Source organism: Oncorhynchus mykiss, chromosome 19 (assembly GCF_057628025.1).
Source record: "Oncorhynchus mykiss isolate SJ-2025 chromosome 19, ASM5762802v1, whole genome shotgun sequence".
NCBI lineage: Eukaryota > Metazoa > Chordata > Actinopteri > Salmoniformes > Salmonidae > Oncorhynchus > Oncorhynchus mykiss.
The window spans coordinates 58,796,929-58,811,723 of NC_143040.1; the positions used below are offsets into that span (position 1 = coordinate 58,796,929).

The 14,795-nt window shown below is 44.5% G+C and overlaps 1 protein-coding gene across 11 annotated transcripts in view; it reads left to right on the forward strand.

Moving 5' to 3' along the window:
• LOC110498066 (myelin transcription factor 1-like protein) overlaps positions 1 to 14,795 on the forward strand; it is a 164,566-nt gene that overhangs the window by 134,363 nt on the left and 15,408 nt on the right. For 10 of the 11 annotated variants that reach the window (XM_090211462.1, XM_036955008.2, XM_090211464.1 and 7 more), the window contains 3 exons: positions 264 to 490; positions 1,049 to 1,314; positions 7,694 to 7,900. In XM_090211462.1, the coding sequence (XP_090067588.1) occupies positions 264 to 490; positions 1,049 to 1,314; positions 7,694 to 7,900 (700 nt within the window). Of the gene's footprint in view, positions 1 to 263; positions 491 to 1,048; positions 1,315 to 7,693; positions 7,901 to 14,795 lie in introns of those variants that run through there. The other variant, XR_016489030.1, reaches the window with a different exon arrangement.

Below are 14,795 nucleotides of genomic sequence, written 5' to 3' on the forward strand. Positions count from 1 at the left end.
ATGCATGACTTTAATTGTGAGTTCTGTTTGGGTAAGATAATTTATGGAGACATTGTAGTGTTGCAATGACAGACAGTATAGACATGTAGCTTAGATAAACTCAAAGCTCAATGCAAGGATCACCTGAGGTTAGTTGACTGTTGCCTTGCCTTTTCCCTTTGCTACCTTTACCTCCCCCCGCTCCTCCCCTTCCCACCTCCCCTGCGTGATGTTTGGTGCCTCTGCTCTGTCCAACCTACGCCCCCTCGTGGTTTATTTTCCAGGCCTATGTGCTTTGTGAAACAGCTGGAGATCCCTCAGTACGGCTACAAGAACAACGTGTCCACCAGCACGCCACGCTCCAACCTGGCCAAGGAACTGGAGAAGTACTCTAAGACCAGCTTTGACTACAGCAGCTTCACTGACAGCAGCCACAGCAACAATGTCTACGGCAAACGGGCCATCGCACCCAAACTCCAAGGCAGGGACACTTCCCCTAAAGGATATGATGGTACAGACTGACGTGTTGTCTCTTCCCTTTACTCTGTTGTTCTGCTTTATTGTTGTTTCAGGTTTTCAATTTGATACATTTTGTGGGTAGAAGGATGAAAAAATGGTTCCAAATGTATTTGGCTGTCCCCAAAGGGGAATCCTTTTTGGATCCAGTTAGAACCCTTTTGTGTTCCATTTTGAACCCTCTGTGGAAAAGTTTATACATGGAACCCAAAAGGGTTCTACCTGGAACCAAAATGGTTTTACCTGGAACCAAAAAGGGTTCTTCAAATGGTTCTCCTATGGGGACAGCCGAAGAACCCTTTTAGGTTCTAGATAGCACCTTTTTTGGTATATGTATGGTTTATGAATTTTCTTTATTTCGAAGCTCTTTTCTCCACAGATTCATTGTAGTTTTGTCCCTTGTTTCCAAACTCAGCAATATTTAATCTTCCCAAATTCTATATTGTTGAAATGAATGCATCTCCCTTAGCCAAGTTACGATAAGAGCATTTATATGCAGTGGATGTGTTTATACTTGTGGATAACTATCCCTACCCCTGTGTATGTCCTTCAGCCAAGCGCTACTGTAAGAACTCCAGCTCGGCAAGTAGCACGACCAGCACCTACGCCCCCAGCAGCAGCAGTAGCAGCCTGAGCTGTGGAGGAGGGGGCGGAGGGGGAGGCAGTAGTGCCAGCTCCACCTGTAGTAAGAGCAGCTTCGACTACACCCACGACATGGAGGCTGCTCACATGGCCGCCACGGCCATCCTCAACCTGTCCACTCGCTGCAGAGAGATGCCTCACGGCCTGGGAGGAAAACCCCAGGATCTGTGTACTCGGGTAGGTTGCTCATGAACTACTTATACATATGTTAGCCTTTATAAACCCTTTACAGCTGATATCTTCATGTAAGGTGGAACACAAGTAAATAGGGTTGTGCATCATGCACCAATTCAGAGAAAGTGAGAGGATGAAACAGGTTTATTTCTTGTCATAGAGGTTGACTTTCAGCCAACTGGAAATATCCAAATCCTACTTGGCATCCTGTGGTTTACCATAGTCTATTATAGTATGGGTTAAAACTTTGAACTATATCCTACAACCACAGTCCCATCCCACTACTAGAGGCATTTCCCTCCAAGCTTGTCCTGTCCTGCCAGGTAATGTGAGCACTGATGAGTGAGGATGATATGGTCTCTTTAGCTATGAACGCTTGTGATCTGTTAAAGATATATCCACGGCTGTGTCTCTGACATTGAGCTCAGCGAGACCGTTTTTTATTTCCCTTCTGGGATCAGACAGGGTAGATAGGAAGCGTGGTGGGATGGGATGGATCGGCGTTGACGTGCGCTGTGAGCCCAATATGTCATCAGGAGGCGGATAAGGCGTCGGTAGTCCTGCATTATCAGCACCGAGACGCTGAGCCGGCAAATAGGAGAGAGAGGAAGCACAGCAGAGTACTAACGCTAGCCTGGCGCTAATGTTGGCAGCATGGTCTGTCTGGGGCTGGAGAGCCAAGAATAGAGGAGGGGAAAAGAGTTGAGAGGAATGCATAGGGGAGAGGTGATGAAAGGATGGGAAAACAGAAGAGAAAGTAAGGGAGTAGAGGGGCATCTTCAGTGTGAAGTAGAGAGGAGTTCACTTAGCTGGTAGAAGAGCCTTAGGCAATTAGGACTTTATCTCTTTCTCCCTTCCTCTCTGTCCGTCTCTGCTCCATAGGTGAGGCAGACAGGGAGGAGTTTCCTAGGCAGAGATGGACACAGGAAACGTCAGGGAGACTCTCAACCTTCTTTCATCTGAACACTTCCAGTCACGTCATTGCTTTTCTCACATTGTCTGTCTTTCCCCTATCTACATCCACTCCTATCTCTCTGAGTGAAAGTGAGGGAGACTGAGGAATACTCATAAATACTGAGGGAGAATACCTGGTTTTGTTTTAGGATCTGGAGGGGGCAGGTGAAAGTAATGTGGGGAAGCAGCTACTGAGCCCTCCAACTCTCTCTCGCCCACCTCCACCCAGCACAGCCCTGGCAACAGGGGTCCAGGGCTACCTAGGGGTCAGATGATGATGCTGTGGTCCTTGAGGAAACGGGGGAAGATCTCTAAAGGGGCTTCCTCCTCTCCCAATCTACTACTAATTAGACATCATGGGTCAATCACATTAGTACTGTCATACACACCCGACAGGTCCTTTATACGTAGACACAGATGCACACAGACAGCCAGAGCCCCATCCCTTTGGCTCCACGGCTATGACAGCTGAGCCGGTAACATATCACTGAGCCGGTTACATATCACTGAGCCGGTTACATATCACTGAGCCAGTTACATATCACTGAGCCGGTTACATATCACTGAGCCGGTAACATATCACTGAGCCGGTAACATATCACTCAGCCAGTTACATATCACTGAGCCGGGAACATATCACTGAGCCGGTAACATATCACTGAGCCAGTTACATATCACTGCGCCGGTAACATATCACTGAGCCAGTTACATATCACTGAGCCGGTAACATATCACTGAGCCGGTAAAATATCACTGAGCCGGTAACATATCACTGAGTGACCGCCAGTGTGGGGACACACTGGGACAAGGACAGGGACATGGAGAGAGCTGGCTTGTATATCCCTCACGTATGAGAAACAGCTCTCACGTTTATTACATACCAGTGGTCAGTTTATTATACATCTCAGTAGCTATATATCAGTGTATTATATATCTCAGTAGCTAAATATCGTTTATTATTTATCTCAGTATCTAAATATAGTTTATTATATATCTCAGTAGCTATATATAATTTATTAGAAATCTCAGTAGCTAAATATAATGTGTGTTATATGTCTTGGTAGCTAAATATCAGTTTATTACATATTTCAGAAGCTATATATAATTTATTATAAATCTCAGTAGCTAAATGTCAGTTTATTATATATCTCAGTAGCTAAATATCTGTTTATTATATATTTCAGTAGCTATATATCAGCTTATTATATATCTCAGTAGCTAAATATCTGTTTATTATATATTTCAGTAGCTATATATCAGTTTATTATACATCTCAGTAGCTATATATCAGTTGATTATTTATTTCAGTAGCTTTATATCAGTTTATTATATATCTTAGTAGCTATTTGTCAGTTTATTATATATCTCTCTAGCTAAATATTGTTTATTTTATAGCTCAGTATCAACACTCCCGATTGCTCAGTCCGGCCAATTTAATTGACCACTGGTGGACTCCAGTCAAGTTGTAGAAACATCTCAAGGATGATCAATGTAAACAGGATGCACCTGAGCTCAATTTCGAGTCTCATAGCAAATGGTCTGAATACTTGTGTAAATAAGATATAAGTTTTTTATTGGCAAACATTTCTAACAATCTGTTTTCCCTTTGTCATTATGGGTTGACAAGGAAAATGTTTTAGAGTAAGGTTGTAACATAACAAAATGTGGAAAAAGTCAAGGGGTCTGAATACTTTCCGAAAGCATTGTATATCTCAGTAGCCATTTATCAGTTTATTACACATCTTAGTAGCTATATATCAGTTTCTCAGATGATCTTATATGTGTCTATCATTTGTCTACAAAGGCTGATTCTGTATTGTTGCCATATTCGGTCGGAGAGTGATAAAAATGTAGCTAGTGCTATGTGCGTTATACTCATTTTAAAGCTATGGTCCTTCCAAAGATGGCTCTGGAAGCACACCGCAGTACCCCAGCCTCTGAGCCTGGAACCCTCTATAAGTTTATGTGCGTCACAGATAAGAGGGTCAGGGTTTTTCTCCACTGGAACACAGGGAGAATCCAGCCTAGGGGTAGTGTCATATGGAATCACTGTTAAAACGCGAGGATAGGAGGAGAGGAGAGCGGGAGAGGAGGGGAGGGGGTCGGAGTAAAGGATATTAATGAGGGCAAGGGAAAGGTGACAAATAGACATTACCCCTCCCCTCCTAACCCCTCTAAAAACACTACCCTCAAGGGAAGGATTCTACTGGGCACATTTGCAGCAGATACAGTACATGGACATTCAGTTGGGTAGAAAAGGAAGGATGAGAGGGAGAGAGAGTGTTTTGAGTGATTATTCAAGCCTGCCTGTGTCCCTGTTTGTTCTGGTATATTTATGTGTTTTTGGTTGACTAGCAGCAGTCCCCCTGCAGCCGCCCAGGATTGCCCTCCCATAAACCTCTCACCCCACTCTCTGTCCCCGTCCACTCACATCACATTCAAACCAGCCAGACCCCAATCTGCTCCCTCTGGCTGTGGAGGTTATAGCCGCTCCGAGGGAGGGAGAGATGGAGAGAGCTGGAGAGAGATGGAGAGACCGAGAGAGACAGAGAGAGATGGTATATAGATTAGTGTAGGATCACAACATTTGCTCAGTGTGCACTTGCCCTTTACCACTGATGACCATGTCCCTCCCACTAGTCACCATGCATTTACTACTGATGACCATGTCTCTCCCACCAGTCACCATGCATTTACTACTGATGACCATGTCCCTCCCACCAGTCACCATGCATTTACTACTGATGACCACGTCTCTCCCACCAGTCACCATGCATTTACTACTGATGACCATGTCTCTCCCACCAGTCACCATGCATTTACTACTGATGACCATGTCCCTCCCACCAGTCACCATGCATTTACTACTGATGACCATGTCCCTCCCACCAGTCACCATGCATTTACTACTGATGACCATGTCCCTCCCACCAGTCACCATGCATTTACTACTGATGACCATGTCCCTCCCACCAGTCACCATGCATTTACTACTGATGACCATGTCTCTCCCACCAGTCACTATGTATTTACTACTGATGACCACGTCTCTCCCACCAGTCACCATGCATTTACTACTGATGACCACGTCTCTCCCACCAGTCACTATGTATTTACCACTGATGACCATGTCTCTCCCACCAGTCACCATGCATTTACTACTGATGACCACGTCTCTCCCACCAGTCACTATGTATTTACCACTGATGACCATGTCTCTCCCACCAGTCACCATGCATTTACTACTGATGACCACGTCTCTCCCACCAGTCACCATGCATTTACTACTGATGACCACGTCTCTCCCACCAGTCACCATGCATTTACTACTGATGACCATGTCCCTCCCACCAGTCACCATGCATTTACTACTGATGACCACGTCTCTCCCACCAGTCACCATGCATTTACTACTGATGACCATGTCCCTCCCACCAGTCACTATGCATTTACTACTGATGACCATGTCCCTCCCACCAGTCACCATGCATTTACTACTGATGACCATGTCTCTCCCACCAGTCACCATGCATTTACTACTGATGACCATGTCCCTCCCACCAGTCACCATGCATTTACTACTGATGACCATGTCTCTCCCACCAGTCACTATGTATTTACTACTGATGACCACGTCTCTCCCACCAGTCACCATGCATTTACTACTGATGACCACGTCTCTCCCACCAGTCACTATGTATTTACCACTGATGACCATGTCTCTCCCACCAGTCACCATGCATTTACTACTGATGACCACGTCTCTCCCACCAGTCACTATGTATTTACCACTGATGACCATGTCTCTCCCACCAGTCACCATGCATTTACTACTGATGACCACGTCTCTCCCACCAGTCACCATGCATTTACTACTGATGACCACGTCTCTCCCACCAGTCACCATGCATTTACTACTGATGACCATGTCCCTCCCACCAGTCACCATGCATTTACTACTGATGACCACGTCTCTCCCACCAGTCACCATGCATTTACTACTGATGACCATGTCCCTCCCACCAGTCACTATGCATTTACTACTGATGACCATGTCCCTCCCACCAGTCACCATGCATTTACTACTGATGACCATGTCTCTCCCACCAGTCACCATGCATTTACTACTGATGACCATGTCCCTCCCACCAGTCACAATGTATTTACTACTGATGACCATGTCTCTCCCACCAGTCACCATGCATTTACTACTGATGACCATGTCTCTCCCACCAGTCACTATGCATTTACTACTGATGACCATGTCCCTCCCACCAGTCACCATGCATTTACTACTGATGACCATGTCCCTCCCACCAGTCACTATGCATTTACTACTGATGACCATGTCCCTCCCACCAGTCACTATGTATTTACTACTGATGACCATGTCTCTCCCACTAGTCACCATGCATTTACTACTGATGACGATGTCCCTCCCACCAGTCACCATGCATTTACTACTGATGACCATGTCCCTCCCACCAGTCACCATGCATTTACTACTGATGACCATGTCTCTCCCACCAGTCACTATGTATTTACTACTGATGACCATGTCCCTCCCACCAGTCACCATGCATTTACTACTGATGACCATGTCCCTCCCACCAGTCACTATGTATTTACTACTGATGACCATGTCTCTCCCACCAGTCACCATGCATTTACTACTGATGACCATGTCTCTCCCACCAGTCACCATGCATTTACTACTGATGACCATGTCCCTCCCACCAGTCACCATGCATTTACTACTGATGACCATGTCCCTCCCACCAGTCACTATGCATTTACTACTGATGACCATGTCCCTCCCACCAGTCACCATGCATTTACTACTGATGACCATGTCCCTCCCACCAGTCACCATGCATTTACTACTGATGACCACGTCTCTCCCACCAGTCACCATGCATTTACTACTGATGACCATGTCCCTCCCACCAGTCACTATGTATTTACTACTGATGACCATGTCTCTCCCACCAGTCACCATGCATTTACTACTGATGACCACGTCTCTCCCACCAGTCACCATGCATTTACTACTGATGACCACGTCTCTCCCACCAGTCACCATGCATTTACTACTGATGACCATGTCTCTCCCACCAGTCACCATGCATTTACTACTGATGACCATGTCCCTCCCACCAGTCACTATGTATTTACTACTGATGACCATGTCTCTCCCACCAGTCACCATGCATTTACTACTGATGACCATGTCTCTCCCACTAGTCACCATGCCTTTTTCCTCCCATTGGGAAATATTAGGAGAGTTATGTAATCACATCTATATAATAGGTTTTTGAGCCCAGTGTTGTTTTGCCTTCCTTCTCCCCTCTTTTTCCTTTGTTCTGTCAATCATTACTACTTTCCCTCCCACCCTCCTTCCCTGTCTATCTTCTATCTCTTCCTCCAGAACCCAGACCTAGAGGTAGATGAGAACGGGACATTAGACCTGAGTATTAAGCAGCGTTTGGGGGATGGAGTGGGTGCAGTGCTTACCCCCCTGGAGCCAATGTCGCCCCAGCGCCAGGCCCTGATGCGCTACGGCATGGGGGATGACTGCTGGGACCTGCCAGTTGATTACACCAAGATCAAACGCATCGACGAGGACAGCAAAGAGGTACTAGAATGAGGAGCATGATGATGAAGATCACTACTCTAAACTGTAACTCCTACTGTCGGATGAGGTTATCCTACCTTTAATGATAATGACTTTCCATAACATTAGCTTCACAGTACCTCAATATTCAAAGAACATTTAGACTTCAGCATTCAAATTTCCTCCATGCAAACAAACTGCATAAATGCAAACATTTTACATTTCACATAGGCCTTCATACAGAAGTCAAACTCCCCCTACTCTGCATTTCAGTAGCACCCATCCATTTGGCATTCAATACAGTACCTACGGTTTTTCACATCTGTTCAACCCAAGCCATCTGTCTCTAAGGCCTTTCTGTTGATTCCTTTGTGTAAAAGACTCCAATTTCAGTTGAGGTTATTTTTAACACCAGCCTAGATCTCAGGTACATTCTGAATGATTGGAAAGTCATATTATGAGTTCTCCAGGAAAACAATGAATTATTTGTATGTTAAATTTCCATCAGCATCACCGTACAGCAGACAGAGTTGTCTGGGTTTATTTTGGCTCATGCTCTCTGCCCACTATGTGTCTCTGCTATTGTGAATTATGCAAATAAATAGCTTGCACATTGTGGTAGAATCTATATAGCTCTTCTCATCAAAATACTGTGAGACAGACCTGGGGTATTTTCTGTGTATTTTAGTATTTTCAAATAATGTGTCAAGAATCAACTTCTATTGGATACATGTCGCCACGTGGGTGTCAGAAGGGGAGGGGGGGGATATGACAGAGCCGAGTGACTTGGTGTAAAAAGAAAAGAGAAGAGGGCCTAGAACCGAGCCCTGGGGGACACCAGTATTGAGAGCATGTGCTGCAGACAGATTTTCTCCATGCCACGTGGTAGGAGCGACTTGCCAGGTAGGATGCAATCCAGGGGTGTGCAGAGGGATGGTGCCAGGTTTCCCCCAATCCGAGAGGGTTCCAGTCTGTAGTTTTTGAAGTCAGATGGGTGGAGTGCTGGTTTCTTGAGGGGAGCGACTCTGGCCATCTTGGTCAGGGAGTGGTCAGGGATAAGGGAAGTAAGGAATTGGAGGTCTCCAGAGATGGTTTGGAGAAGGGAGGAGGAGATGGGGTTGAGTGGGAAGGTTGACAGGCAGCTGGACATCACTAGTCACAGGATTCCATCTGGAGAGAGAGGGGAGAAAGGGGTCAAGGCATAGGGGTAGTTCTGTGTGAGTGGGAACAGTGGACTCAGTAGTCAGTTTTTTTCAAGAGGGAGGAGGTGGAGGAGGTGGAGGATTAACCTGTTATGGCTGCAATCCCGATATCGGGATCGATATGACAACTACCAGTGAAAATAGAGGGCGCCAAATTCAAACCACAGAAATCTCATAATTACAATTCCTAAAACATACATGTGTCTTATATAATTTTAAAGCTATTCGCGTTGTTAATCCCTCCATAGTGTCCCATTTCAAATAGGCTTTTCAGCGAAAGCACTACAAACGATTATGTTAGGTCTCCACCAAACCACAATAAGCACAGCCATTTTCCAGCAAAATATAGCATTCACAAAAACCAGGAATAAAGATAAAATTAATCACTAACCTTGAACTATCTTCATCAGATGACACTCATAGGACTTCATGTTACACAATACATGCATGTTTTGTTTGATAAAGTTAATAATTATATCAAAGAATCTGAGTTTACATTGGCACGTTAGATTCACCAGTTCTAAAAACATCAAGTGATTTTGTAAAGCCATATAGTTTCAACAGAAATACTCATCATAAATGTAGATGTTAATACAAGTTATACACATGGAATTATAGATATACCTCTCCTTAATGCAACTGATGTGTCAGATTTCAAAAAAGGTTTACGGAAAAAAGCAACCCATGCAATAATCTGAGACGGCGCTCAGAACAGTAGACAAATTAGCCTCCATGTTGGAGTCAACAGAAACCAGAAAATACATGATAAATGTTTCCTTACCTTTGACGAACTACATCAAAATGCAGTCCTAGAAATCCTAGGTCCACAATAAATGCTTGATTTGTTCAAAAATGTCCGTTATTTATGTCCAATTAGCTACTTTGGTTAGCGCGTTTGGTAAACAATTCCAAAGTCACAAAGTGCATCCACTATAACGTAACGAAATGTCCAAAAGTTCCGTAACAGTCAGTAGAAACATGTCAAACGATGTACTGAATCAATCTTTAGAATGTTGTTTACATATATCTTGAATAACGTTCCAACCGGAGAATTGGAATTACTTCAGATGAGCGATGGAACGCAAGTCCTTCATCTGTGAATGCGCCTGGTGAAAGCATGGTCCACTCATGGCTGTGGTGACTATTTCCTGTCTCATTCGACAACCCTTCACATTAGAGTCATCAGACAAAGTTCTATTGACTGCTGACATCTAGTGGAAGGCGTAGGAAGTGAAAACTCATCCATATCTCGCTGTAGTTTCAATGAGACCTTGGTTGAAAATCTGCCACCTCCAGAAAAAAAAACAGGATGTGGAATTTCTCAGGTTTTTGCCTGCTATATGAGTTCTGTTATACTCACAGACATAATTCAAACAGTTTTATAAACTTCAGAGTGTTTTCTATCCAATACGAATAATAATATGCAAATATTAGCAACTATGACTGAGGAGCAGGCCGTTTGATGTGGGCACCTTTCATCCAAGCTACTCAATACTGCCCCTGCAGCCATAAAAAGTTAAGGAGGGAGGAGAAAATGGAAGAGGCAGAGTCAGGAGGGAGAAGGATTTAGCAGGAAGAGAGGATAGGATAGAAGAGAGAGAGAGAGAGAGAGAGAGAGAGAGAGAGTGAAGATTGTGGCAGCACATGACCATCTGGGTGGGGGCTAAGTGGGTAGGATTTGAGGAAAAATGTAGGGAAAAGGAAACAAAGTAGTGATCAGAGACATGGAGGGGGTTGCAGTGACACTAGTAGGTGAACAGCCTCTAGTGAAGATGAGGTCAAGTGTATTGCCTATATTGTGAGTGGGAGGGGACTGGGAAAGGGTGAGGTCAAGTGTATTGCCTATATTGTGAGTGGGAGGGGACTGGGAAAGGGTGAGGTCAAGTGTATTGCCTATATTGTGAGTGGGAGGGGACTGGGAAAGGGTGAGGTCAAGTGTATTGCCTATATTGTGAGTGGGAGGGGACTGGGAAAGGGTGAGGTCAAGTGTATTGCCTATATTTTGAGTGGGAGGGGACTGGGAAAGGGTGAGGTCAAGTGTATTGCCTATATTGTGAGTGGGAGGGGACTGGGAAAGGGTGAGGTCAAAAGAAGAAAGGAGTGGAAAGAAGAGGTGGAAATAAATGAATTGAAGTCAGGCGTCGGGAGTTTAAAGTCGCCCAGTACGATGAGTGGTGAGCCATCATCGGGAAATTAGCTTATCAAGGTGTCAAGCTCATTAAGAAACTCTCCAAGGGCACCTGGTGGGCGATAGATGACAACATTGTTAAGCTTGAGTGGACAAGTGACAGTAAGAGCATGGAATTCAAATGAAGAGATAGACAGGTGAGAGAGGGAGAAAATAGAAAATCTCCACTTAGGAGAAATGAGTAGAACTGTGCTACCACTGCAAAGAACAGATGCTCTCGGACTATAAGATAGCCAGATGACGCGATAGCAGCTGGAGTAGCAGTGTTCTCTGGGGAAATCCATGTCTCTGTCAGGGCCAAAAGGTGTAGGGACTGAGGGGCAACAGGCTGACAGGCAACAGGCAGTTCCAAACGCTGCAGAGATTAGGAATCACACATGGGTTGTGTGCACAAGGTACACTAAATTAGAAGGGTTGCAGCCACAGGGTGGAGAACATCTGTAAAACCTACAGGGAGAGGCGCAAACTAGGATGGGAAACACACAGATACTTTCCAAAGCTACAAAAGAGCAAAATGAGATCATCAGAATTCAAGTGAGAGAGTCTAGTGGAGCCTTCCTCTCTTTCCTTCCTCATATAACTACTTAGAACAACTTGGCAGAACATCTTTGTTTCGGCAACGGCATTTGATTTGGTGACAAAACCTCTGCTTACACCTGCGGCTGAAAACACAGGGGAGACTGAAGTACTACCACTAAATGCCTAGCAGAGGTGAAAGACACACCTCCCAGCACTGATTGATGATTTCCTGGCAGAGGTGGAGAAAACACTCCTTATAATACAACACGCCCACAAATGAGCAAGACTGTTACAGAAATAGGCCTGAAACTAGCGTGAAACTAAGTCCACAATGACAAGTGCTGAGCAATCAGACAGTTCAAACAGCAATGATGAACTACTGTAGGCTAGTAGGTAAAAGACAGCACTTAAATTAAATTGCCCTAGTAAGACAACAGCTACTCATTGAATCACAAAATCTACTTGGTACTCTTGTAAGAGTTGATCCCCTTGCAAACTATAGATGACGCACTTTTGTGTGTGTGTATGTGTGTGTGTGTGTGTGTGTGTGTGTGTGTGTGTGTGTGTGTGTGTGTGTGTGTGTGTGCACGTTAGCGTGCCTGCGTGTGTGCCTGCCTGCGTGTGTGTATGTGTGCCCGTTTTTGCAATGTAGAGGAACTAACAATTTTCAATTTTTTGCTAGATATATTTGCCTGTGTCTTTAGGGGCATTACTGTACACACAGGAAAATAGAGGATTTACCCGGCAGCCTGCACTGTAGACAAAGCCCGTCTGCAGCCAGACACTAGCCATCTGGGACTTCACGAGAGTGCCATCTAGTGTATCTGTTAAGTACTGCATTAGAACGCTCAGCCAGCTCCCTAATTCTGATTCCATTGTGCTGAGGGCAATAGGCACAGTTAAACTGAGAAGCACAACATAGTGAAGCCTACTGCAGCACAACAAAGAGAATATTACTATGAGGTTTTCCTCATATAATCCTGCAAATTGTCCTGCAAATAGATAGCTTCAATCCAGAAATATGCAGCACTGAGTAGACTCCAGGATTTCTTGTCAAGATAGCCCTGACGTTTCCAGTCTGTTGTGATAAGAAGTTATTTACTCAATCAACCCTCAAAGGCTGCATTAATTACACAACCGCATTTCCAGTCTCCTCAGTCAGAGACTCTTCTGTTGATTTGCAAAACTCATGAACAAATTGGCTTAGGCACTTCTATGATCCCTTGGTGCAGTGATGGTTGTCAACGGTATTATTCAAATCAAATTAAATTTGTCACATGCTTCATAAACAACAGATGTAGACTAATAGTAAAATGCTTACTTATGGGCCTTACCCAGCAATGCAGAATAAAAAATAAAAAAATTACACGAGGAATAAATGCACAATGAATAACAATAACTTGGCTATATACACGGGGTATCAGTACTGAGACGATGTTTAGGGGAATGAGGTAATTGAGTTAGTTATGTACATATAGGTATGGATAACATGACTACTTCCTGAGTGCTGTGTCTCTCCAAAACCCAGATTGACGGCATGGCAGAGCCTCCTCAGCCACCAGCCGGCCACCCAGCCAGGCATGCACCTCATTTGCATACAAATTGAGATAGAAAGTGCCATTGTGTTTTAAAGAAAGCTGCTTCTAAAGCTCAGAGAACACCAGGGCAGCTCTGACTCTTTCTCTCTCACGTTCTGTCTCTCGCTCTCTCTCTCTCTCCCGCTCTCTCTCTCTCTCCCTCCCTCTCTCTCTCAGTCTCTCTCTTGCTCTCTCTCTCTGTGTGTGTGTGTGTGTGTGTGTGTGTGTGTGTGTGTGTGTGTGTGTGTGTGTGTGTGTGTGTGTGTGTGTGTGTGTGTGTGTGTGTGTGTGTGTGTGTGTGTGTGTGTGTGAGAGAGGCTGATAATCCACCCTCTGATGGTCTGAGTAATAACTTTAGTTTATGTGTGTTCTAGGGGTTTTATAATCCTTGTGGAGACCAGAAGTCCTCATATGGAGAGTAAAACAAGGACAATTCGCCAGTCCCCACTAGGACAAAGGCTATTTTAGTTTTAGGGATGAGGATTAGGGTTATGGTTACAATTGGGGATAGGGTTACAATTAGGGTTAGGTTTAGGGTTAGGAGTTAGGTTTAGGTTTAGGGTAAAGGGTTTGGGGTTAAGGTTAGGTGTAGGATTAAGGTTAACGGATAGGGTTAGGGGTTAGGTTTAGGTTTAGGGTAAAGGGTTTGGGGTTAAGGTTAGGTGTAGGATTAAGGTTAACGGATAGGGTTAGGGGTTAGGTTTAGGTTTAGGGTAAAGGGTTTGGGGTTAAGGTTAGGTGTAGGATTAAGGTTAACGGATAGGGTTATGGGTTAGGTTTAGGTTTAGGGTAAAGGGTTTGGGGTTAAGGTTAGGTGTAGGATTAAGGTTAACGGATAGGGTTAGGGGTTAGGTTTAGGTTTAGGGTAAAAGGTTTAGGGTTAAGGTTAGGTGTAGGATTAAGGTTAACGGATAGGGTTAGGGGTTAGGGAAAATAGGATTTTGAATGGGAGTCAATTGTTTGGTCACCACAAGGATAGTAAAACAAACATGTAAATGATAGGGGACACCCTTTACCTTGTGCTCCTCTTCTACCCTGCTGGCAGCCCAGAAACAGCTTGAAACTGGTGCTGGCAGCCACTGGCAGCCCGATGGGCAATGCCTCCCATGCCCTTTGTCTCCTACAGTACTTGCTCTGTCAGAGCTGTCAGTTTCAATCCATACCCAGCTAGCAGATAATGTTCTGGAAACAATATGTTTCTTAAAGCTTGGTGGGAGAGTGGTTGTCTTATGGTTATTTAGCATACAACCTTCCACACATTTTTGAGAATGGTGCAGGATATTTGCTTAGCTATGGAACATTCTCAGCACATTTAAGTAACTTGAGAAAAAAACTTTACTTTCATGACTTTAACAGAACATTTTCTTAAAGTTCAAACCTGGTTACATAACATTTTGGTAATGATCTAAGAACGTTCTCCAACTGGTTTG